At 58.7% G+C, this 24,848-nt stretch overlaps 2 protein-coding genes across 4 annotated transcripts in view; one reads left to right on the plus strand and one right to left on the minus strand.

Annotated features, from left to right (window-relative positions):
• The window catches only part of C6H11orf49 (chromosome 6 C11orf49 homolog), a 170,688-nt gene extending 156,759 nt beyond the window's left edge, over positions 1–13,929 (plus strand). The window contains exons 5-9 of the mRNA XM_044681233.1: positions 8,587–8,672; positions 9,618–9,813; positions 10,325–10,434; positions 12,901–12,964; positions 13,203–13,929. Coding sequence (XP_044537168.1) covers positions 8,587–8,672; positions 9,618–9,813; positions 10,325–10,434; positions 12,901–12,964; positions 13,203–13,371 — 625 coding nt within the window. The 3' untranslated portion in view covers positions 13,372–13,929. The remainder of the gene's footprint in view (positions 1–8,586; positions 8,673–9,617; positions 9,814–10,324; positions 10,435–12,900; positions 12,965–13,202) is intronic.
• A 949-nt stretch (positions 13,930–14,878) lies between these two features.
• Positions 14,879–22,628, minus strand: ARFGAP2 (ADP ribosylation factor GTPase activating protein 2). Of its 3 annotated transcripts, XM_044681234.1 has the most exons (17): positions 22,548–22,628; positions 22,272–22,390; positions 22,081–22,153; positions 21,309–21,440; positions 21,145–21,225; positions 20,117–20,201; positions 19,741–19,797; positions 18,895–18,936; positions 18,445–18,497; positions 18,180–18,316; positions 17,861–17,992; positions 17,336–17,464; positions 17,118–17,252; positions 16,763–16,889; positions 16,584–16,677; positions 16,358–16,476; positions 14,879–16,099 (listed from the first exon to the last, which is right to left on the minus strand). In XM_044681234.1, the coding sequence occupies exons 1-17, from the start codon at positions 22,617–22,619 to the stop codon at positions 16,079–16,081; spliced, it is 1,608 nt and encodes a 535-aa protein (XP_044537169.1). In that variant the 5' UTR covers positions 22,620–22,628; the 3' UTR covers positions 14,879–16,078. The 3 variants fall into 3 exon arrangements, with proteins under 3 accessions (XP_044537169.1, XP_044537170.1, XP_044537171.1); XM_044681235.1 differs by lacking the exon at positions 18,895–18,936; XM_044681236.1 differs by lacking the exons at positions 18,895–18,936; positions 21,145–21,225.
• Positions 22,629–24,848: the final 2,220 nt, after the last annotated feature.

Below are 24,848 nucleotides of genomic sequence, written 5' to 3' on the forward strand. Positions count from 1 at the left end.
GTGCCCAGGGTTCTGCCCTCCTAAAACACGCACAAGCAGACCCCGAAGCGTCCGTCCTCCTCAGGAAAGGGGGCAGCCCGGCGCTGCCCGAGACGGCCGCCCGCTGGGATTCCCGCGGCGGCGGGCCTTTGTCTCGCGACTCCGGCACTCGCTTTGCCGGCCACGTATGTGCAGGACGTGTTGGGGAAGCACTCGAGGCGCCCCCTTGTTCCACGTCTTTCCGCACCCCTCTAAGGAGCTCCTCCCAGAAGTCAGAGCCGCCTGCTGGCCGGAGGAGGCCCGGACGCCTGCGCTGGAGGCAGTGTGGCCCTGCGCGGCCCTCCCAGGCTCTCCTGGGCCTCTGAGCAGGCTGAGGAAAGCTGGGCCCGAGAAGGGAGGCGGTCAGCGACCGTCCTCCTCAGTCCTCCCTTTCGGCCCCGTCAGGTGAGTGTCCGAGAGCCTCCACAGCCTCCTCGGGGGCCGGCGGCCGCCCATCTCATTCAAACCCTCCTTATCCCCGTTCCTGCTGCGAGCGGGAGGCCGACCTCTTCCAGCTGCCCGAAGACGGTTCTTCCAAGCCGCGGCAGTGTCGGGGCCAACGTCGAGGGACGGACTGTGGAGACGGCCCGAGAGCTAAAGACGGGCGCTTCGTGCGCCCCCGGCCTCCCCAGCTGGCCTCCGCCGCCCCTGGAGCTGCCCTTCCGAGGCCGTCACAAGGGAGGCGAATGGAGGCGAGTTACGGCGGGAGGAGGCGGCCCAGGACAGGAGGCCCGCGGCCCCGCCAGATTTGTACCCAGCGGCCCTGGGGGCCTGGGCACCGGCACCGGGAGGAGGCCGCCGTCTGGGATGATGTCTGTGTCGAGGAATTCATTCCATAAGGAGGCGGCCCTAAACCAGAGGCCCCACTCGGGGTTGGGCTTGGCTCAGGGGACGGTCAGCGTCCCAGGCCTGGCCCGGGAACACGGATGTGATGGGACACTCGAGGCGTGTCAAGGGCAGAGCTTGGGGTGCCGCCTCTTGCCTTCCGTCACCCATTTGCCAGTTGCCTCAAGTTGCCTCCTTTGGGGCTCCCCTTGGGCTTCCTCAGCCCCTCCCAGGTGGAGGAGCCGCCCCCAAGCTCCAGAAGGGAATGTCCGAACATCTGAAGCAGCTCTGTGTGGCCACGTGCCGGGGCCCAGCTGGAGGGGCGCCGCCCTCTCCATCCTCATTTTCCCGGGGCTCAGGAGAGAGGGAAGAGCTGGACGCTGGGCCCGAGGGCGAGCTCTGGAGGAACGTCTGGGCCCCTTTGGCAAGCCAGCAGCCTGGCTCTGGGCCTCAGTGTCTGCCTCTGTAACGCGAAGGCTCCCAATCTAGGCTCTCCTCTCCTCCGGCGTCCAGGCCGACCCCAGTGGCCTTTACTAAGTCCCTGACCGCTCCTGGGCAGTGGCGGGAAGCACACCCATCTTCCTGCCGCTCTTTGAACCCACCTCTGAGCCCCAAATGTTAACAGGGAAAGCCCTGTTCCGCCCCTCTCCCCGCCTGGGATTGACAGGCCCAGCGAGGCCCTGGAGGGGCTCCTCTGAGCCAGGGCCGGGCGATGGCTGCAGGGAGCCCTCTCTGTCTCCCTTTCTGTCCCGTCTCTTCCGCACACCTCTCCAGTGCAGGCGGACCCTGGGCTCTAACCGGCACTTAGAGGCTCAGCCAAGAGAACTTGGCACCCCCCGGCCCGTCTGTCCTCAGAGCGCCCATCCATGGCCCTCAGGTGACCAAGAAAGTGAGGAAGACTTCAGGCTTGTTAGTTTTTTAAACCCTTCCTCACCTTCCCTCTTGGAGTCAGTACTGCGTATTAGCTCCTAGGTGGAAGAGTGGTAAGGGTAGACAATGGGGGTCAAGTGACTTGCCCAGGGTCACACAGCTGGGAAATGTCTGAGGCTGGATTTGAACCCAGGACCTCCCGTCTCTAGGCCTGGCTCTCCATCCACTGAGCTCCCCAGCTGCCCTGAGGAAGACTTCAAAGGCCAGAGAGGAAGGAGGCCGTGGGCAGGCCTGAGCTGGCACCTTCTCTAGGGGTCATCGCCATGCAGGGAGGGGAGGCCACAACATGCCAGGCTAATGGCTGGGCCAGGGAGGGGGCCGGGGAGCAGGGACTCTCCTTCCCTAACCTCCTGCCCACAGAGCCTCGGAGGCCGGGGAGGGAGAGGAGCAGCAGGCCGGCACCCCGTCCCTGCGTGCCTCGCTCCCGGGACCAGAGGGCCTTCGTGCTGCCCGTGGAGCTGGCCAAGCCCGGGAGACCGTCCCGAGCCGCTCCCGAGCCCGCTGCAGATGCTGAGGTGCCGGCGCTCCGGCCCCTCCTCTGCGGCGCGGGGCCCACGGGGCTTCCTCAGGGACCGCCTGCCTTGGCCCGAGCCCCTTCTTCACTGACCCTCTCTGGGCGATGTCGCAGGGAAGGGCAGCCACGGGAGGGAAAGCTACAGGCATTTGTGGGGCCGAGGAAACCACGTAAAGGGTCTGGCCGGGGAGGCGGAGGGAGCATACACGGCTCTGGACGCCGGGGAGACGCATAAGAGGGGGTTCCGAGGCTGCGGGGCTCCCGGCGGAGCCATGGAGAATCCCTCCACAAAGACAGGTTGGAGCCAGGAGGGGGCTCGGGGGCCCCCAGAGCTTGGTGAACAGGGTGGCTGGGCCCCCCCCCCGCACATTCTGTGGGCTGTGCGCAGTGGCACCGGCCCAAACCAACATGGTGGCTCTGTGACTTGACAAGAGGGGAGCTCAAAGCAGCAGGATTTAGCCGCTGAGACGACAGGCGGAGCGATGGCGTCCATTCAAGAATGATGCCAAGGTGGGGCAGCTGGGTGGAGAGCCGGGCCTAGAGATCCTGGAGGTCCTGGGTTCAAATGTGACTTCGCTTCCTAGCGGGGTGACCCTGGGAAAGTCACTGAAACCCCCATTGCCCAGCCCTGACCACCCTTCTGCCTTGCCACCAGCACACAGAATTGGTGCTAAGATGAAGAAAGAAGAAAAAGAACGCTCCGTCCCCGGGCCGAGAGCCCGATGACTGAAGGAGAGCCACGGCCTCCCCGAGTCCTGGCTTGGCCACGGGGGGCCTCCGGGTCGCCGTTCCAGACCAGAATCCAGCCTCGCCTCATCTCCGTCTTCTCTCTGTCGTCCGCTGAAAGACAAACTCCCAGGTGTGGTTCTCAGACCCCCTGGATCCGGTTTCCAACACCCCAGCTCTCTGCCCCCACAGATGGGGTCCCCCCGGCCCCCTGGGGAGCTCGGCACCCGTTTGGCTCCCGCCCTGGCCCTGGCCCAGCTCGCTAACGGCGGGTCATCGAGGGCGAGGAGGCTCCAAGCCTGTGGATTGTACCGGCTGGCAGCGGTGCCCTGCCTGCACTTGGCTCTCTGAGAAGCTGAGCTCTGGGGGGGCAGCGAGTTCCTGCCCCCCCAGAAGCCCGAGCCCTGCCACAGAGGAGGGCGCTGGGAGAGCAGCCCAGGAGCCTCTCGGCAGCAGCGCAGCTGGGGGGAGCTGCCGGGGCTCCCCTGGGTGTCGGGAGCAGCTCTGGGCTGGGGGTGCTCCCCGGGGTCCGTGGGATGGAGCTGAGGGCCCTGCGGCCGGGAGGCTCCCTGAAGAAGCTCCCAAGTTTCACGGAGAGGCCCCGGGACAGAAGTCTGCGGAAGGCCAGGAAGGCGAGGAGCGCGGACGGAAGGGCCCCTCCCCAGCCCACCACGCCGCCCTCTCCACGCACCGCCTGTTCCTGGCGGGATGCCTCTGCCCAGGGCAAGGCCAGAGAGAAGGGCCTGCGTGACGGGCCAGACGGGCGGGGCCGAGCCGGCCCAGGACGCTTGGTGGGCCCTTTGAGTCCTAATGCCTAGCGTGGAGCCCTTTGCGGGTGACGGGGCTCCTCTGCCTCCCGTCATTCAGGGCCTGCCACAGTCCCGTGCTGGAGGCCCTCCCGCCGGGGTGGTGCTCGCCCCCCGCGGGCTGACCCTTCCCTTGTGGTCCTCCGAGAAGATCTCATCCAGCCCCTCCTCTTCCAGCACGGCTGGGCCCCCAAAGTCCCCTCGGCCTGGGAGAGGCTTCATTGCCAGGCCTCGGGGTGCCGGCGTGACCCACCTCTTAGTGAGAATTAAAAATGGAGGCCCCTGCGCTGGACACAGGAGGAGGAGAAGGATCCTGCTTGGAGGGGGCAGCCCAGAGACGGGGGGTCAGTTCTGGGTTCAAATCTGGATTCAGACATTTCCTAGCTGTGTGACCCTGAGCAAGTCCCTTCGCCCCCATGGCCCGGCCCTTGTGCCTGATACTATATTGATCCTAAGACGGAGGGAAGGGTTTAAAAGACAAAAGGCCCTCCTTGGGGCAAGGAAGACAGAAGCAGCGTAGCATCTTCGGACACCCCCAGCCCGGTTCTTCCCCTCGGCAACCCCAGCGCTCCCTGCGGCCAGAGGTCCTGAGCAGGGAGGAGGGCGCCCCGAGCCATCCCGGGAGCTTGGGAGATGGCCCTCCTGCGCCCCAGCTCCCCTCTCCAAGGACCAGGATTGGGGCCATTCCCCATTCCTGGCATCTCCCAGTTGAGACAGGCAGACATGACGGTCAGCCTCACGGTCAAGTCCAGTCACTGCGCACCGATTCGCCCTCACAAACGGCCATCAGAAAGAAAGAAAGGCAAAGAGTGCCCGACGGCTGCCACAACAAACCTTCCTGGCGTCAGACTCCATTTCTTCCTCATCTCTGTAGTGCCGGCCGGCCGAGGGAAGCAGAGCTCGATGTCTCCCTCCTATGGCCCTCGCAGGATCTCCTCCAAAGGGCCTCCCCATTCCCGGCTTTGGGCATAGAACGGACCCAGAACCTGGAAGGGACCGTTTTCTAGATGAGCAATCCGAGCCCGAGGACGGGGTGCTGCCCAGGGCGATGCAGGCAGGGAGCCTCCAAGGTAGAATTGGAATCTCGTGGCTCTCCATACTAGGAAGTCCGCTTTTTCTGGTGGGGAGACATGAGAAATGATGACGGTCCTGAGCGTCAGGCCAGCCACAAAGAGGGACGGGCCTTAAAATCCGTCCCAGCAGCCAAGAAGGAAGATGCTAGTCTTCGGGGACCTGATAGGAACGACAGCCCAGTGTCATGGAAAGGTACTAGATTTGGAAACAGAGGGCCTGAGTTCAAGTCTTCCACCCTGCCTGCTGCTTCTTGGGCCCTGGGAAGACTCTGCATGATCCCGTCTTGTGCGCAGGCAGGCGACTTCTCTGCTTGAGTTTATGCCCCAAGTGGAGCCCAGAGAAAAAACAAAGTAAGAAACAAGAAAACGGTGTTAGATGAGAGAAACACATCCCAGCCCTGAGGAACCAATCTGGGGGAGCGAGGGAAGGGTGAACGGGGGCTTTCTTGAGAGCACGATGAAGTCATTAAAGGGGTGCCCTGTGCCTGGGGGGCACAGCACAAACTCATCCCCCCTGAAGTTCTTCCAGCCAGAGCTCCTCATCAAAGGCTCGGAGGGCAGCTGTGGAGGCGTGGAGAGGAAGAGGAGTGAGCTCGCCGGCAGGAGAGAACCCAAGCTAGAAGAGACCCAGGAGAGGCCACGAGGTCCAGAGAGCCCTGAAGGACAGGCCCTGGGCTGAGACACGAGTAGGAAAGTGGGGTACATGGTCTGCTCTAGAAGAGCTTCTCGGCGTGTGTACCCACTTCAGTTCTGGAGACCCCCCAGGAGAGGGAGCTCACTCCCCGCCAGGGAAGCCCATTCCATCATTAGAAGGTCCTCCGTCCATGCGGCAAGTCTCCAGTTGTCCCTCCACATCTTCTCCCCATCGGTCCGGGTTCTGACCGCTTGGCTTAAGCATCGTGGGCCCAGCTTTCCTCGTGACGATTCTTAAAAGACTTGGAGATTCCAACTGAAAGAGGAGGCCATTCTCGGGGAGGAAATGAAACTCTCCATGGTCGTAGGAGGAGACGCTCCAAAGTGCAGTGCCTGGAGAGGCTGGCAGGCACCGGCCCACACCTATCACACCGGCTAACGTGACCAAAAGGAAGATGACAAACGTGGAGGGGGCGTGGGGCAGCCGGACCCTGATGCGCTGTTGGGATCCGGCCATTCCGGAGCCACCTTGGGCCCTGCAGGGCCTGCCTGTGCCAAGAGGTGTCAGCAGCTCCTTTTTAGGGGCAAAGAATCGAAACTGAGGACTTGTCCGTCCGTCACAAGTGGTGCTCCATGGCTGGGACGGAATGCTGCGGCCCGAGGAAATGGGGAACAGAAAAACCTGGAGAGACTCGCACGAACGCATACCAAGTGGCGTGAGCAGGAGAGGAGAGCCCACAGCACCGGAGAGGGGGCGGGTGTCCGCTGTGAAGCACGGAACCGCGAGAGAAAATGCCACCTGCTGGAGTCCGCCATGAGGTGGTGTTTTTAGCGTGTGTGATAAGTGTGTTCGGTCAGCACAGGAGCCACCCCAGAGGCATGCCCTGCCTGAAAGCACTGCCATAGCCTGGAGTAGACCATTTGCTGCCTCGGGGAGGGAGAAAAACGGAAGCCTAAAATGTCAGAAAACCGTGATCAAAGATCGCCTCTACGTGTCACTTTAAAATAGTTGGAGGCGGCTCCGGCCCCTCCATCCGGGCTTCACAGGTCGTCGCTCGTCCCCTCCGGGGTCCCCCACCTCCTCATTAGCCTTAAGCTAAGTCACTTTGTGGTGGGCTCCAACCTTGGGGCAGCAGGAGCGAGGCCGAGAGTCAGGAAGGCCCGCGTTCAGATCTAGCCTCAGACACGCACTGGCCGTGCGCTAGCGGGGCAAGTCATTTCACCTCTGCCTCAGTTTCCCCGTCAGTAAGATGTGACCGTTGTGAGGACCGAGAGAGAATGCCTGTACGGTGCTTCGCGCAATGCCTGGCACACAGTAAATGCTACACAGATGTTGAAGTGTTGAATTGACCCTGCTGGGGCCTGTCAGCCATCCCTCCCGCCCGTATGATCCGTAAATCCAGCAGACAGGCTGTCTATATAAATATACGATCCGGACCTTCGTCCGATGATTCGTAAAGAAGTTAGAGAGCTCCCCGGCCTGGTGTAAGTCTCGGGGGCCTCCCCGGAGGCTGCCTCCCCAGCCGACACAACTTCTCCGTGGCCGCCGTCGAGTTCCAGATCTAGGTACGTCCTCACCGGCCCCGGCCTTCACCTCCTCCATAAGAAGAGCCCGAGAGATTTCATCCATTGCTTTGCGAACATGGAACTGGATCTCGTAGCGTTCCCCTGACCGACCACTTTAATAAGCTTATCAAAGGGAATCCCACGGCCCGGCCTGACCCCGACCCTCTGCCATCACCGCTTCCTTCTTCTAGATGTTTTCCGACCATCCCTTTCATATGTCCGAAGTCCAAATCTAAGGCGCCTTTGGTGGCCTGTGCTTGGCAGCCTCCATTCTTTCCTTTTCTAAATAATCGGGACATTTTCTCTTCCCCAAGGCCGGCCCGTCTCTCCCTTTGGCCCCGGCCTTTCTGGCATTGTGAGCAGAGCTTTGGCAACCGCATCAACCAGTTCTTCATTTGGGCTGGGCGACTCAGACCCCCCAAAGGCCTCGAGGTGCCCTCTTGTCGTCTCCCCACAGATCTTGTGGCCTTGGAATCGGCGGAATGGCCACACGGGAGGACCTACGGGGTTCAATGTTGGCTTGGAAGGGGGTGTGCAGGGGAGGCCCCCCGAGCTCCCAACTGCTCACCAACCCCTTGGACAAAGGCATGGAGGGGCACGTCAGAGGGACAGACGGCACCAGGCTGGGAGGGACGGCTGACAGGATCACGTCTGGCTCCGTCCGATTCAGGAGGCCCAATAGGCTTCGAGATTGGGCCGAGCCTAGTAAGATGGGGAGAACCAGCCGTAGAAGTCCGAGATGGGGGTGCGGTGGGGGATCAGGGATTTGGCGATCGGAAGATACGGACGACCGGGCGGCAGGACGGGGTGGCCAGAAGAGCTCGCCCAGGCCACGGCACATAGGAAGGAGGGGGAGGTGCTGATAACCTGGAGGGTGGCACAGGCAGGCACAGGAGCGTGCCTAGGACGGGCGGGAGGACTGGCAGTGTGGAGCCTGGGAAGGGAAAGCTGAGGGGCACAGAGGAGCTGCGGGCAAGCGCCGGAGCGTACGAGCCAGGGCCAAAGGGGCGGCCAGCGGAGACCTCACACCTCACGGGGGGCCTCCGAGCAAAATCTGGGTAGACGGAGGCAGCCCCGTGGCACGGTAAACGGGTCACTTTACCGTTCCAGTGCCTAGACGGCGACGGGGTCATTCGAGGCGCCACCTGGGTAGAGCGCGTGTGGGACGTGTCGAGGAGCCGCGTTCTAGTTCAGCCTCAGACCCTACTAGCCATGCCTACTCCAAGCGGCCCTGGGCACGGCCCTGGGCACAGCCCTGAGCTCCAGGCGGCCAGTAACAGCATTCTAGGATCGGAGCTGTTGTGAGGACGAAGCTGTCCGGGGGCTGCAGACGGCTCTCCCCCTCCTCACAGGGACTCCTTCTGCAGAGGCCCCGGCGGCTGGAGCCTCCCGCCAGGCTTTCTGCCTAAACCTGCTTCCCAGAAAGGAGGGAGGGCCGGGGAGGTGCTCGGAAGCCTGGCGGCTGGAGCCTGAGCACGTTTTCCCTCTCCCCCAGGATCGTACTCATGGACGACGCGATGGACTGCCTCATGTCTTTTTCGGATTTTCTCTTTGCCTTCCAGATCCAGTTCTATTACTCGGGTAAGCGGCGGCCGCTCCTGCCGTCCTCTCCCCACCCGCCCTCCGGCCCCCCTCTAGAGAGCTTGTGGCTTCTTTCAGGAATTAAAAGATCCCTTCGGGGGTCCCCTGCAGAGCCTCTCCCCGTCTAAGATGGACTCGGCGCGCTTCCCAGCTCCCATCCGTGCCCCAAGCAGAGGCCCAAATCCCTCCCTTCCATCTGCCGCATCCACACGAAGCGGGTCCCCCCCCAACCCCCTCCATGGAAAGGAGCCTCCCTTGGGAAGCAGAGGGGCGCCTTCTGAGAGCGGCCCCGGCCCAGGGCAGAGGCAGGGGGCAGCCAGGTGGCTCCATGGACACTTTCTAGTCGTGTGACCCTGGACAAGTCACTTAATCCCCACTGCCTAGCCCTTACCGCTCTTCTGCCTTAGAACTGGTATTATTTTAAGACAAAACGTAGTAACGGGTTTTTTAAAAAGCCAAGCGAGGGTTTTCACATTTGATCCTGGAGGCAATAGGGAACACTTTAGGGAAATCACTTTAGTGGCTGAATGGAGAATGGCCTGGAGTGGGGAGAGACTGAGGCCAGCAGCCCCAGCGTTGGGGCAGGGCGAGAGGAGAAAAGGGGGCACACAGGAGAGATGTTATGAAGGCAGAAACAGCAGGAGCTGGTGCCAAAGGGGCGAGAGGGAGGAGTGAGGATGACCCCTAGGCTGAGCGCCTGGGAGGCCTCGTGAGAGCACGGCGGTGCCCGCACTAACCTAGCCCCAGCACCCATCGCAGTCCCCATGCCCTCAGGCCTCTGTTGGACAGAACTGTACCCTCCGACCTCAGCAGGATGTGGGTCAGGGGCTCCCCCGTCCCGGTGCCCAGGCTGATAAGTAGTTTGGGCCAAAGAACCAGAAGGAGAACGATAGAGAGTCAGAGCCAGGACAGGTGCCTGAGGCACGCATCTCCTCGGTTCCCCAGAATTCTTGGAGAGCGTGGCTGCCATTTATCAGGACCTGCTGACGGGCAAAAACCCCAACACCGTCATAGTGCCAACATCGTCCAGCGGGCAGCATCGTCAGCGGCCTTCCTTGAATGAGACCAGTGCCCTGGAGGGAGTGGAGGCTTCCCTCTTCTATCAGTACCTGGAGAACCTGTGTGACCGCCACAAGTACAGGTTAGTGCAAGGAGCCCCCAAGGCCCAGGAGAACGCGGCGATCCCTGGAGCGTGAGAACCACGGATTTAGGACGGACCCCTGTCAGTGAGCAGCCAGCCCCTGGGAAGGTGGCAGAAGGCAGCCCCATCCTGCCAATGGAGCCACAGCCACCAGCCCAGATGGCTGCTCACTGGAGCCTACACTGTCCCCCTCCCTCCCAGCCTAGCTCCTAGGATCATCAACTTAGAACTGAAAGGACCCTGGAGGTCATCACACCCCACATCCTTCTGTTACAGATGGGGAAACTGAGGCAAGCAAAGTTTGACAACTTGCTCGGGTTCACTGAGTATTTGAGGAGAGGTTAGCTCCCCAGTCCAGGGCTCTATTCACTCCTCCATGGTCAGCATCCCATGAGTTCCTAGTGCTGGCTCTGACCACTTGAGTGAGCCGTCCTGAAGTCTGGGTCAAATGGAAGGTTGACGCTTAGTCCAGCTTCCCACTGACTTCTGGCCTTCCCCACTTCTCTTTCAGCTGTCCACCTCCACCTCTTGTGAAAGAAGTCCTGAGTAATGTTCAGAGACTGACCTTCTACGGATTCCTCGTGGCGCTCTCCAAGCATCATGGAATCAACCAAGCCCTGGGTAAGGCGAGGTACCAAGCCAGGGCAGAGCCATGAGCCCTCATGCCAGCCCTGACCAGGGCCCTGCTCACTCCCCCTTTGAGTCCTGCCCTAACATGAAGCTGCCTCTCCTGAGGCATCTTCCGATGACAGCCTGGTGCCCAGCCCTCAGCAGGCCTGTTTGCCCAGCAGCTCTCAAGATTATATATCAAAGACAAGAATCCCCTCTGCAAACAGTGCTAAAGCCTAACAAGGGAAGCCTTTCTTCTCAGTAAGAAAAAGAAATCCACAGATTCTGAGGGAGCAAAGAAAACGGGGTGGGGAGCACTGCTCCTTTCTGCTCCCTGCTCATCGGACCCTCTGCCAACTGCACCCCCAGTGCCAGTCATCCCACAGTCACCAGAAGGATTGGCTGGGGGTCCCTCAGGCTCAGGACTCAGGACTTGAGAGCCCTTTTGTTCTTACTCATTCTTGGATCTCGTCTCTTGCTACATGAACCCCAAACTTAGGTCTTCATGGTGGTTTGGATAGGCTGGGGCTGTAGCTGGCTGAGTCTCCATACCCTGCTCTTCCCCCAGGGTGTTGGTCTTACCAACCAGTGGTTCCCAAACTTTTTTGGCCTACCGCCCCCTTTCCAGAAAAATATGACTTAGCCCCCTGGAAATTAATTTTTAAAAAAATTTTAATAGCAATTAATAGGAAAGATAAATGCCCCTGTGGCCATCACTGCTCCACTGAATCGCTGCTGCACCCACCAGGGGGCGGTGGCGCCCACTTTAGGAATCACTGGTCTAAACCTCCCACCCCCAAATACAGGCAGACCTCTGAGATATGATGAGAGATGATGGCTTTGGTTCCAGACATCCCATAAAGCAAACATGGCGATACCATAAACACATGAATTTTGGGGTTTCCCAGGGCACAGAAAAGTTAACACTCTACCATAGTCTATTAGGTATGCAATAGTATTGTGTCTAAAAAAAGACAGATAAGCCTTTATTGCTAAAGACTGCCACCTGTCATGTGGGCCTTTTTGCTCGTGGAGGCTCTTGCCTCCACGTTGTGGCCACTGGTGGCTGCTGAAGGTTAGGGTGGCTACGGAGCAGCTTCTTACAGGGAGACAACAGCAAAGTCTACCACCTCCACTGACTCTTACTTTCCCCAATGGTTTGATAGCATTTGACCCCCAGGAGAGCTTTTCTTCAATCCTGTTGTGTCTTGGGAATGGGGAGGCCCAAAGAGAGGGAGACCCAGGAGTGGCCTGGACAGTGGAGCAGTCAGAACACACACATTTACCTATTGGGTTCACCCCACAACTGTTCCAATAGCAGCAACAAGGAGCAGTGCCCACAGATCCCCATGACAGACAGAATAATAATGGATGGCCATGTGGCAGAGGCACAATGTGAGCTCAGGCTCACTCATCTCAGGGTTGCCACAAACCTTTAATTTGTAAAAAGTACATCATTTGCCCATATGCCCAGAAGCCCATCCCTGCTGCCTCCAGTCTAGGCCAAAGAGGTCTGGCAGCCCAGCCAGCTGGCTGACCTCAAGGGGGCCAGGAAGTGTGGCCTCCAGCCTTCTCAGCCTCTGGGTGATGATGCTCCAGCACCCACCGAGGCAGATCTGGGGCCGGTCTGCCCAGAGATGGTCACTGGAGCCTCTGACATCTGAAAGCTTTCCTTCGGAGAGGCACAGATGCCCAGGAATAGCTCGCCTCCCCTCAGGGTCACCAAGAATTCCTCCAGTGCTTAGAAGGCCCGACCAAACCTCCCTTCCACCATGGGTGGCTCCAGGGCCCCATCGGCCCCCCTCTCACATGGCTCCCTCTCCCTCAGCCTGGCTGGGCTTGCCCTTGTAGCTGAGGCCACGCTGACCACTTGTGTTGACCAAAGCTCTGGCCACCCTGCTTTCCTGGAACAGAGCTAGATAATTACTGACCTCTGGTGTCACCCGGGCCCACATCCGGGGCTCCACTACAGCCCGAGTCCGCCCTTTCCTTCTGACCCTGACCTCGCGAGGGATCGGGCTGCCCAAGATCACTGCAGCCTGGGGCTGCTGTCCTCCCCCCTTCTCATCCCCATGGGTGGGCCCTCTGGCCTTGAGGCTCCCGGGGTCCCCCTTCGGTCTGCTCCCAGTCAAGGCTCTCAGACATATCTTAGCGGGCAAGCCCAGGCTGCAGCTGTCCAAATGGCCTTTCCTTGGTCTTCCCTGGTAGGGCTTTAGGCCATCCAGCCCAGACCTTTCAGGGAAACCCCTCACTCACTATGGCTCCCCTGTACTCCGGGGCCATCAGCCTGGGGAGCACCTTCTCCCCAGGTCTGGGAGACCCAGAAAAGGCATTCTCAGCACCCCTGGGCCCATTCCCGTGTCAGGACATGATCACACTGTCCGGCCAAGGTCCTCCACAGGAATCCGAGAGGGTCCGGCGGCTCTCAGGCCTGGTCCTGCGGGCCCCCCAGTCTCACACCTCACTGCTGTCTTCCAGGGGCTCTGCCCGACAAGGGGGACCTGATGCACGACCCAGCCATGGATGAGGAGTTGGAGAGACTGTAAGTTTCAGTGAGGGGGGCCAGGGAGGTCTCGGGGGAGGCGGTCGGTCACTTTTCTGGTCTTTTCCTCTGCCCCCGTCTGGCCTCACTCCTGTGGGGCAGCCACCAAGGCTCCGTTCTGCAGTTGAGAGGCTTCTGGGGGAGATGGGGCCCGGCCCTTTGGGGCCTCAGCTCCAGGCCCTTTCCAGGGCCAGAAGGCACCTCGTTGCCCGCCCTCAGGCCTTCTTCCCTCCTCCAGGATGGCCCAGGTACCAGGGCTCCTCACCACTACCACCTCTGGCCCAGAGAGTGGCTGTCCACGGACCTCTCCCCGTGTGGGGTCCCCCTGGAGACCCCTCCACCATCCCCGAAAAGTGGATGCAGAGAGTGACGGCTCCACCGAAGAGACGGAGGAGTCCGAGCCCTGAGAGGCCCCGGAGGGCCCAGCACCCTACCCTGCCGGGGCCAGCACCCCTGCACAAATTTCTCCCCCATCCTTGCACCAGGTCCCCTCCCCAAGTCCCCCTTTCAAGACTCACCAGCTGGGCACATAGGGCAAACCCTTTCCCTCCCTCTCTCTTCTCGCCCCTGTGGCACACTCCCCTCTGCTGGTAGGCACAGCGAGTGACAGCAGGGCTGGCAGCAGGCTGACGCAGGCCCCCACCTCCACTGAGCTCCACCCAGATTCACCCACACTTCTGGGAAGACATTGCCGCCATCCCCCTCCCGGCCCAGAGTCACCACGTGATCCCACGGGATCGGGAAGCAGGGAGGGCCCCCCTGGGGGCCTCAATGTGCCAGGCCAGAGTAGCTCACAATCCCCTGCGGGCACCTGCTCGTCCAGGAAGGAGCCCCAGACGGGTGGGATGAGAAGGGGCGGGAAAGATGGCGATCCCCTTCTTTAAAAACTGTCCTTAACCCTTGTTCTGTCTTAAAGCTATGTAGTTCAATATGTGAAACTATAATAAAGTCCCTTGTGTCCAGGAGATGCCGAGTCTGAGGCCATTCCGAGGGAGGGGAGGGAGAGGGAGGCACCTGGGGCCTGAAGAACGAGAAGCCTGGCGGGGTTGGGGCCCCACCACAGCCCTCCAGGAAACACGGGGGGGCTTGTCTCATGTCTCTACGGTTCACAAGCCCTGGCCAGGCCCTTGAGGCCACTCCATGGGAGCAGGCCGGGCCACGGAAAGGTTGGGGGGACGGGTAAGGGGAGGGGGCCGTAGAGAGGACCCCTTCCTCTGGCAGCCCAAGGATAGCAGCCGTTGAGCCCCTGTAAGCTCCCAAGCCCAGCAAGCGTCCAGAGGCAGAGCATGGACAGCTCACTCCCAGGCCGCATCTTCCTGGTCACTCCCTCACCAGCTCGCTGCTCCCTCCCAAACTCGGCCCCCTCTCGAGGGCTCCGTGTCGCCCCTACCCAGCCAAGCCCTCTCTCCACATGTCCTGGGCCGTTTTTATTACTCAGTCGTGTCCAGGCCGTTTCCTTCTCCAGCTCACTTGACCGAAGAGGAACTGAGGCCGGCAGGGCAAATGGCTTGGGCAGGGCCAGCCGCACAGCTAGCAGGCCACGGCGCCCCTGGCTGCCCCGCCCTCTCCTCCTTCCCCCACCTCCAGCCGGCCCCAGCTAGGACCGCCGGGCCCACACGGCCTAACTCAGGCGGGAGGTTACGAAGCCCACTAATGCTGGCTCTTTCCTCTGCCCGCAACAGGGTGGTGAGGTCGAGGCTGCACAGAACCTCCCAGAAGCACAGGTCCCATCAGGCAGTGGCTTTCGGCTTTCGGAGGAGCGACAAGCTGGAGGCCCTGGAGAGCTTGCCCTCGGCCTCTTCTACACAGATGCCCTACTCATGTCGCTGGGAGTCCAGAGAGTGAGGCACTGGTGGCGCCCCAGGGGGCAGGGGTGGGGGGCGAGGGCAGGGAGATAGGACTCGGTGACGTTGCTTCAGTTCAGCCCAAAGAGGGGCCCGGGGCCCAGCTTGGCTTTTATTGACACCACTTTTTTCCAAATAATACAAACAGTCCATAAAGCAAGTCATGTCCCTTTGGAGGAAGGCGGGAAGAGGAGTGTCCCATGGTGCCAAGCAGCACCATGGCCCTCCATGGCCAGGCCCAGCAGTCCCAGGACAGGGCCCACTGGGGAGAACAGCAGCCTCCTGTCCCCTGAGGGGGGAAAGCCCAGCTGGCACCCCAAGACCTCATTTCCCTTCCCCGACGCTGTCCCTCCACTCCCAGCATCTGGCCAGGCCTGGGGGGAAGCTCACGCTTCCCGCCAAGCCCCGGATCCCAGGAGGCACCTGTCCCAGCCCCTCCGGCCACAGCTCAGAAAAGTGGACAGGAACCAAGAAGCGGCTCTGTGGTGGGGCTTCATGGCTTCCAAAGGCCGTGGCACTTGCCTGGCCACTTCCTGGGCTGGAGGTGGGGGAAGCAGGAGGACCTGCTGCCCCTGCACACCCCAGCCCAGGAGGGGAGAGCTGTGACAGGCCAAGCCTCCCCCCGCAAAGGCAGAAGTGATTAGTGCAAATCGGGGTGGCATGGGCACAGGAGAGGCATCCCGGGAGCCTCCACCTGAGTACTCAAGATAACGGGATTGGGTTCTAGCCCTTTATGGAAGGCTCAAAGTAAGGTCTCTGCCCTCCCGCCGCTTGGGGGTCAGCCCATCTCCTCGAGGCTGGCACTTGCTGGGGCCTCTGTCCAGCCCAGCCTGCCTCTCACCAGCATCCCTCTGGCCCCAAGGAGAGCAGCTCTGCCCAAAGGGACACAGCCTGCGTTCTCAAAAAGGCCTCGGGGCCTTTGCACCTTCCCTTCCTCAGGGTGGAGGGGGCAGGAGGGAGAGGGGGGTCAGCCCGGCTCTGGGAGACACAAGAAAATCCTCCCCAGCACAGCAGGTCACGGGGGGGCAACAGCTGCAGTGCGGGGGAAGGGGGACACTGAGCTGGCCCCCAGGAGGTGAGGCTCTGAGAGGGCTGGAGGGAGAAGGGGCCAGGGGGAGACCATCCCCTTCATCCTGCATTCCCAGGGCCACCCCTCGGGAACAGGCACACACGCACACACATCCCCCACAACTCGGGGGGGCTAGAGGCCCCACTCCAGGGAACACAGGTTTCTCTTGCTGTTGCTGCCGCCGCCATGAGCCACCCGGGGTCAGTAGGAGCCATAGCGATCCTGGTAAGAGAAAGCAGTGGCTCAGGGGTGCCCCAGGGACAGCACCTGGGGCAGGACAGAGGTGGAGGGAGGCCACCTCCCGGGTTGCCCCCTCAGGCCAGACCCGACCTCAGCTCATCCAGAGGAGAAAGCCTCCAAGGGCATCCAGGCTGGACAGGAGGAGGACCAGGAAGTGAGCGGGCAGGCTGCTGGGCAATGCAGCTTTCTCGGCCCAGCCGAGACAGCGAGCAGGCCCGGGAGCCCGGCCCTGGAGCTCACCTGCAGAGAATTCATCACCCCGTTGGCCAGGACAGCCATCTTGCCAGCCACAGACTTGACTCCTTGTTTGAACTGGGCGATGTCGGCCGCAGGGAGCACATTCCCCAGAGACACCCCTCCTGTGGGAAGCAAGCAGGGGCTCAGGGAGCAGCGGAGCGGCCCCCAGCTCCAGCTGGACCCCGGGAGGTCACTGGGCGGCTGCCCTTCCTTGCTGGCGGGAGCCTACCTGCTCCATGGGCTCCATCCGCCTCCCCGAAGAGGTCTGCAGAACTGATGGCGCTGCTGCCCGAGAGCTGCTGCAGCCGAGACCGGGCTTCATACTGTGGGAGGGAAAAAGACGGATGAGCACAACCGAAGGCCCAGAGGATGCGGCCAGGACTTGGCCCCGACCCTCAGCTCACACACCTCGGCATCTATTTCCCTCCCAAAGAACATGTCTGATGAGATGGCTTTGGCTCCAGCAAACTTCTGACGGGCTTCGTTGGATTCCACGGCCGATGGCCGGCTCTCGACCTCTCTGCGGTTTGTGGGTCTGGGGGAGACAGAAAGGATGCCCCTGAGGTCTCCTGAAGAAAGCAGAAGAAGGTGGGCCCCACCAGGGGGGCACAATTCCCTGCCAGGCCAGGAACCAAGAACAAGGCCCTTCTGGATCCCTCCACCGAGGCAGGGCTCAGGCCTGCAGGTTGACTGCTCCCAACTGATGGGTAACAGACTCCAGGAGTCCAGATTTTCCTCCCCGAAGCCCAAGAGATCACTGTACCTTTCTGAGATGGGCCGGATGCTGGAGATGGTCACCTCTGGCTCCTTTTCCTCCAGCCTGTCCACACTCCATGAGGCATCTGTGTCCCATCGGGAAGCAAAGCCATCCCCCAGGGAGAAGGGGTTATCCTTGTATCTGGGAAGAAAGCAGAGGCCTCAGCATGGCCTGTGGCGCAGGCCCAGGAGGGTGCCGCGTCACCCCTCTACAAGTGATCTTACTTAGGGGGGCCAGAAGCAAAGCTACCAGTGTCATCAAAGAGGTCCAGCTGTGAGCGGGAGGACTTGGCACTCACTGGTGTTTCCTGCTCGATCACCTGCATCTCTGACAGGACCGAGTGGGAGACAGAGCTGTGGACAGAAGCAGAGGAGCAAAGGGTCAGCGCCAGGACGGACCGACTCCCTTCAACATTCCCCATCCGAGGCCTTAGCTTCCTTTGGGGGCAGAGGGGGTGTCACTGCCTGGCCCCTCCAGCTCAGCATGGAGTGCAGCCGCTGCTGCACCTTGACTGATGTCCTCACTCGCCTAGCTTCACTCTAGGTGTGGACATGTGCTAACCCACTCTATAGCAACCGGCACCGGCTCTGGTCCACTCCCCTCCATCCAGCAGCTAGGGAAACTAAGGTTACAAAGGGGACTCGCTCAGGGTCACCCAAGTAGTTCAGGTATAAAGCCTCTGCTGGGCCCCTTCCCAGGCCACAGGGGCCTCCTCCCTTTAACGATTCCTCTCCACAGGGGAGCCCCACCTTCGGGACACCAGGCCCATGCCCAGCCGCTCCGCCTGCTCCCGCTTCTGTCCCTCCAAGCTCTGTAGCTTCTTTTCCTCTTTCTTGCGGTCAATCTGCAACTCCTGGTAGGCCAGGCGCATGGAAGTGACCCTGGGAGAGGAAGGCCAGTTCAGTAACCATCCTGGCCACTCACTGCTGCCCTCACCAACCCCAGTTCTCAGAAGGGAAAGAGAAAGGGCAGCAGGGCTCCATCTATGGCTCCAGAGGGGATCATAGGGAAGGGCCCCGAGCAGAGCAGAGCCAAGCCAAGCTCCACCAGGCCCCCAGGGGCACTCACACTGACTCTTCCGCCTGCTTCTTGGCCTCGGCCGCCTGCTGCTCCCGAAGCTTCTCGGCCACCTGGGCCTGTCGCTCAATCTCACTGAAGCTCTGGCTGCTTACCTTCTGGGCACCCAGCCCCTTCTTGGCACCCAACTAGAAGAGAGTCTAAGGTGACCTGGGGCCTGACGGGCAGGAAGCCACCCACTTCCCCTGCAACCAGGGTGCCTTGCCATCTCCACAATGGGGAGCCAACAGTCACTTTCTGAGACTGAGGGACCTACCCCTTTCTTGGCTGCTGCTGGCTTCTTCTTGCCGATAATTGAGGATTTCAACTCTGCCACAAGAAATTGGGAAGGCAGATCAGACACGGAGGCAAAGCTGGTCAGGCTCAGCCCAGGGCATGCAACTTCACAGCAAAGGCTTTTAGAATGGGCAGCTTGGGGGAGGAAAGGCAAAAGCTGCCCCCCCCAGACACTCCGAACAACAAACAGCACTAAGGCCAGCCCATGCGGAGGGAGGCAACTGAAGGTTACCAACTCCCAGCATCTTCAAACAGGATGAAGGACCCAGGCCAGCCCCTCTACCTAGTTCTACTGTGCCCCAGGCAGTCATAGGCCCTGAACCAGTGCTAAGAGGAGCTAGGCCAGGGCCAGGCACCAACACCATCCTCAGCTCCCTGAGGCAGGAAGCTAGAATGCAGGGGGAGAGACAAGTTCCCGTGTAGCCATTACCTCTGGCAGGAACAGACCCTTGGGCTGACAGAAACATGGACTCTGGGAGAAAGACAGAGGAGAAGCTAACGCAGGGGCCATATCAGGGTTTCCACCTTGAGAGAGAGGCCTGCACTAAAGTACCCCCAAACAGGCCGTGACAAGACTAGGGACCTAGCTTTGAATGGATGGGTGGAGATCCCATTCCTGAATCCATCAGCTTAATTTAATGGAGTCCTTGCCTTCCTCCTCACAAAGTGTCTGCAGAATATGCTAGGACTTGTAAAAGCCCCCACACACAAAATAAGGTCTTCTCCAATCAGATCAATCTAAGGAAACCCAAGAACTTGAGAGAAGGTGGGCTTTTAGGGTATCCTACAGATGATACTCATCAGCTAACATGAGATAACCCCTTCTACCCTCTTGGCAGTAGAACTGACTGGCTCATAGAGAAAAGAAGCCATAGACCAGGAAGGGGGGCCATGGATTCTCAAAGGTTCCAAGGGAAACCATAAGTATCCTCAGCCTCCAGAAATGGTTAAGAGGCAGTACAGTCAAAAAAACTAAAATGGGACTTCAAAGTCAGAAAATCTGGATGTTACTGATTGAAATATATACTTTTCCAATGCCTACTTCCCACACCCCACAAGGGCAGAACTCAAAGGATCAGGTGCACACCAGTCCTCAGGACCTAGGACAGGCTGGCTCAGAGATCCTCTCAACAAAGGCTATTACCCTAACCTCAGTCATATCCAAGTCAGTCCTTAAAAAGGTCCAGATGCTCTGTTTTCCTCAGCTTGAGACCACAGAAGAGAACCTGAATCTTGGCCTTTTGTGCCCCCATGCCCACAAAAGGGGCTCACTCACCTAGGGAAGTTTTGGGAGAAGTACTGAGCAGATCAGCTGTGGGGCCCTGCTTAGGCTCTGTGAACACAAAGACATAAATTTGACACTTACTCATGCAGCCTCTTCTCTACCCTTACATGTAGGCTGCTGCTTGGCCCAAGTTACTACTAAAGGAAAAAACAAATTAGGATCCCCATGACTTTTAAAAGACATATTACTAGAGACTGCCAACCAAAGGAGACAATACCTCCCCGCCAGGGACCTTGCTTAGCTCAGGATCCCCTTCCACCTCCACCTTTGCTGACCCCTAGCCCCTTTTCCTACTTCCAAAGGTGGGGTACAGAGAGAGCCTTTACATTCCTCAGGGGCATTAAGGATACACGATCGCTGCACTCACGTTCGGGGACACTGCTCTCCATGGGTTGGGATGGCGGTTGTTCAGGGGCTTGAGGCTCAGAGGCTGGCACATCCCAGGCCGAAGGCTGAAAGGAAGGCCTAGTCACACAAGCTTTGCAAGGCCTGGCAATTAACTTTTGAGGCCTTCCGAGGTTCAAAGCCCTGATCTAAGGTTCCTCAGGAAAACTGTGCCAAGGATTATAATTTGTGGAAGGAGGCAAGAAAACCTGTTTTGCAACCACCTTCATGGCTCCTAAGAGCAAAGAGTTCACTTCCCTGAAAGGATCATGGCATCATAGATTCAGAACTGACAATACTTTGGAGGCCTTCTAGTTTAATCCACTTCTTTTATAGATGAGGGAACTCGGATCTGGAAATAGTAAAACTGACTTGCCCAATGTGGCAGAGCTGGGACTTGAACTTATTGTCACTCCAAAATACACTGCCTTTTCCACTGTCCTATTCACAGTAGGAGGAATGGGGCCAAAGAACTTTTAACAGACATCAGCACTAGGATTAAGGGAAATAGAAGACCCAATTTCAAATCCCATTTCTACCTCTCACTAGCCATATGACTGTAGGCAAGTTGCTCAATGCTTTTGGGCCTTGACTTTCTTACATGTAAAAAGACACAGGACTAGAAAATGTATAGGATCATTTCCAGATCTTATAACCCGCTTCTTCCTCATAAGAAACCAGGCACAGGAAATATCCCCTTGAAACAGCTCTACACTTAGGATATCCAAGAGCACCTTCCTACAGGGGCTAAAGTCATTGCTGGGGCTCACCCTTGAAGAAGACAAAATAAATCATGAAGGCTTCACACTGAGCCTATAGCCATAGCAAGGAGAATGTACCCAAGAAGACTAAACAACTGAACTGCTCAAGTCAGTCTACTGAGACACAAGGCTCTCCTTGTCCTTAGCACTGCATTAAAGGAAAATGGAGCCACTGTGACTACTCTATGAAAGCTCCAGATCTGAGCAGGCTCAATGGGGTAAATGTCTCCCTCCCCATATTAGTACTCACCTGGGTATGTTCTGTGAAGAAATCTGAGTCTTTCTTTTCCGGGGAATGGCCAGGGGCACTGTTCATATTGTCTATCCAAAGCTAGAAGAGAGAGAACCAATACCTTTGGGGCCCTGGGCTCAGTGCTCCTTCCTGCCCTCTACCCACCCAAGACCAGCACTTACATCAGTGCCATACTTGGCAAGGGCAGCACTCCCCAGCTGCCGGATTTTCTCCCGATAGGTCTGGGCTGCCCGGCTGTTATATTTGCTATTGGCATCATTGGTGGCACAGCCGTGTTGGCGGAAGAAAGCCGTCTGGGAGGAGAAGAGGAGAGCCAGAAAATCATGCCACAAGCCAAAGCACAAATACCCCTCACCTGTGCTTGCAGGCATGCCCCTCCCCCACAAGCCATGGCCACCATCTAGAGCAGGGGTCGGCAACCTTTTTGGCCATGAGAGCCATAAACGCCACATTTTTAAAAATGTAACTTTGTGAGAGCCATACAGTGCTCACAGTGTGTGCTCCTGTAACAGCACCTGAAAAAAAAAATGACTTTATGGCTCCTGCAGAAAGAGCCATACGTTGCCGACCCCTTATCTAGGCTAAAGCAGGCAGCCGAACCTCCTTTATGTGAAGATTCAATTCCTCCTCGAAAGCAATATAATGGATAATGCTCATTTCCCACCTTCTGGGATGACTAGTAAAAGGGCGGGTGAGAACAACGATCAAGACATTGACAAGAGATTGTCCACCTCCCTGGGCCAAAAGGACTCTGGTGGTGCCAATATGGACCAAAGTATGGGGCTAATTCTAAACTGGTCTCCCTGTGCCTACCCCTTTGGCAGTATGGATAACCACAGATGGTCAGCGCAAAGGGACTTGGAGGTGCCCCCAAGGAGGGCATTCCGTTACTCCAGACAAAGGACAAGTGACAACAGAGAGGAGGAGCCTTACCGCGTTGGCGTTGCCCCCGACCTGCATACACCGCAGTTGGAACCAGTTCCAGTTGGAATCCAATTCTGTGGACCTGCCCAGAAGAAGGCCTGTGGGTCACTTCCCTTGGGTGCTCCGGGTGGTCGGTCCCTCCCCACCCCCGCAGCCCCGCGCCCCCAAACGGTCAGACTGGCCCCCGGGCCCGGACCCACCTGATGAAACTGAGGTGCACGCCGAGAGAGCGGTGCACGCCGGAGCAGTCGATGCACAGGAACACGCCGTACGTGATGCTGGCCCAGCTCGGGTTCTTGGCGCCGCAGTCGAAGCACGCCTAGAGAAGCAGAGGGGCGGGGCGGAGGCCCCCCCGGACGGTTGGCCGCGAGCTCAGGGGGGCATCGAGGCCAGGGCCCAAGCGCGGAGAGAGCGAAGGCCTCGGTGGCCATGCCGCCGCCCCCTCCCCGCACACCCCCGAGGCCCCAGGCCCGCACCTTGTTGGTCGGCACCGCGCGGAGCCTCTTGAATAGAGTCTGAATCTCGGTCTTGCTCGGCTCCGCCGCCATTTTCTCTCCTTCCCAGATACAACCGCGACCGACCGGGTCTACCGAGGGCCAATCGGCCCAAAGGGAGGAGGGTCAGAGGGCGTGGTCAGATTCAATCCAATCGGCAGCCGGTCTGGAGGGATGGGGCGGGATGACGTGTTTCTCTTTGAACCAATCAATATCGCGAGAGTAAGGACGGACCCCGACAAGCCGGCTCAGTAGCTCCCCCGCAGCCTATGGCAGAAATGACGAGTCTCCCGGCCACGGCCAATCCGAGGTCTGTACGGGAGCGGGGGATGACGGGTCCTAGCTGGGTCCAAACCGCGACCGCAGACAGAAATGGACGAAAGACGGGATTTGTTGCCTAAGGACACCCCCGGGAGGCGGGGCCAGGTCTGTAGTCTTCGAATCGGCCAAGAGTCTCATGAGCTGGGGACGCAGCCTTCAGGGCCGGTAGGGGGGGCACGTTCCCTAACTCCTCTGCAATCTCCCATCCAGGGCTGGAAGGAACCTTGGGGTCAGCTTCTAGGAGAGCAGCGCCGGTCGAATAACTCCAATAACGGGAAACTTACCAACTTCCAATCAGGAATGTGTTGGTAAATGTTTAACCAGAGGCTCTTCAGGGGAGAAATGTATGCAGAATACGCTTTTAAGTTTAATCTGCATTATTGACATTTTCTCCAGACAATTTCCGAGGTGCAGTGTCTCTCGGTGGGGATTTAATAATCAGCAGTAAAAGTGGGTTTCAGCAAGCCTTTGCTTTACCGGTGACCTGGACAGCTTCCCTTGTTAACATCTTAAATCTACCTTTGCTACTTCCACCCTTTGCTCCTCTTCTAAGGAGCACAGACTGGCACCCTCTGTGACCAGACCCTCCCCTTCTATGATCCTACGGGGGGGGGGGAAGGGGGGAGGATCCCCAAAAGGACCTTGGAAGTCATCTCTCACCCCTGATTTTACCTTGTTTCTCTCCTCTCACTTAACCTCCTACACTAAGCTTTTGAATCATCATTCCACCGAAACTGCTTCCTTCGCAGCTACCAGCTATCTCTTAGGTTTCTCAGCCCTCGTTGTCCTGGACCCGAGTGCAGTCTGGGCCATTGGTGATCACCTCCACCTCCTGGATACTCTCTTCTCTCTAGGTTTTCAGGACTCTGGTCTGTCCTGGTTCTCCTCCTATGTCTGACCACTTCTCCATCATCTGTGCTGGAGCTCCCTCCTGTTTTCTAACCCCAGGTGTTCCTTTAGGTCTTATCATCTCTACTAGGCTTCTCCTTTGGTAATCTCATCAGCTCCCAAGGATTTAATTACCAAATCTGTCTTTCCTGCCCCAAAGGCTTTGTAGATCTCTAACCTTGCATCTCCAGTCACCTTTCAGACATCTCAAATTGGATAAGCAAGTAGGTGTCTTAAATTCAGTAAGTCCAAATCTAAATCATCTTTCCCCCTAAACCCCCTTCCCTATTACTGTGGAGGACAACACCATCTTCCCAGTCCTCCAGGCTTGAAACCTAGGACTCGGCCTGGACTCTTCTCTTATGTGTAGGTGGAAATTTGCTGCACCTGAGCTGCATTGCCCAGCATCCTTTTTAATTACGTCCTCTCTATGACGTCATGCTGGGCATTGCAGATCAGGTGCAGCAAATTTCCACCTACACATCTATCTCTCACTCCCCCTCTCCCATTCTAATCTGTTGCCAAGATTTGTGGATTTAACCTTTGCCATATCCAACAGGACCCAACCCCTACACTTGGACAACTGCGACAGCTTCTTGTGGGTCTGTCCGCATGAGTCTCTCCTAATCCATCTTCCATTCAGCTGCTGGTGATTTTCTTCTTAAAGTATAGGTCTAATCATGTCACTCCTCTACTCAGTAAATTCTTATGGCTTCCTATCACCTCTAGGAGCAAATACAAAATGCTGTTTGGCATCAAGGCCCTTTGTAACCTGCCCCCTCCTGCCTTTCTAGTCTTCTTATAAGTTACTCTCCGACACCTACTCTTCCAATGGGGGACCCTGGCTTCCCAGCTGTTCATTTGCAGGACCCTCCATCTTTCCACTCTGGGCATTCCCTCTGGCTGTTCCCCAGGCCTGGACTGCTCTCCCTCATCTTGGCTTATAGACCTCTCTGGCTTCCTTTCAATTCCAACAAAAATCCCATCTTCTACCAGTAGCCTTCCCCAACCCCTCTCAATTCTGATGCCTACCCTTTGTTATTTCTTATTTACTCTGTATAGAGCTTATTTACC

Source organism: Gracilinanus agilis, chromosome 6, assembly GCF_016433145.1.
Source record: "Gracilinanus agilis isolate LMUSP501 chromosome 6, AgileGrace, whole genome shotgun sequence".
Taxonomy (NCBI): Eukaryota; Metazoa; Chordata; class Mammalia; order Didelphimorphia; family Didelphidae; genus Gracilinanus; species Gracilinanus agilis.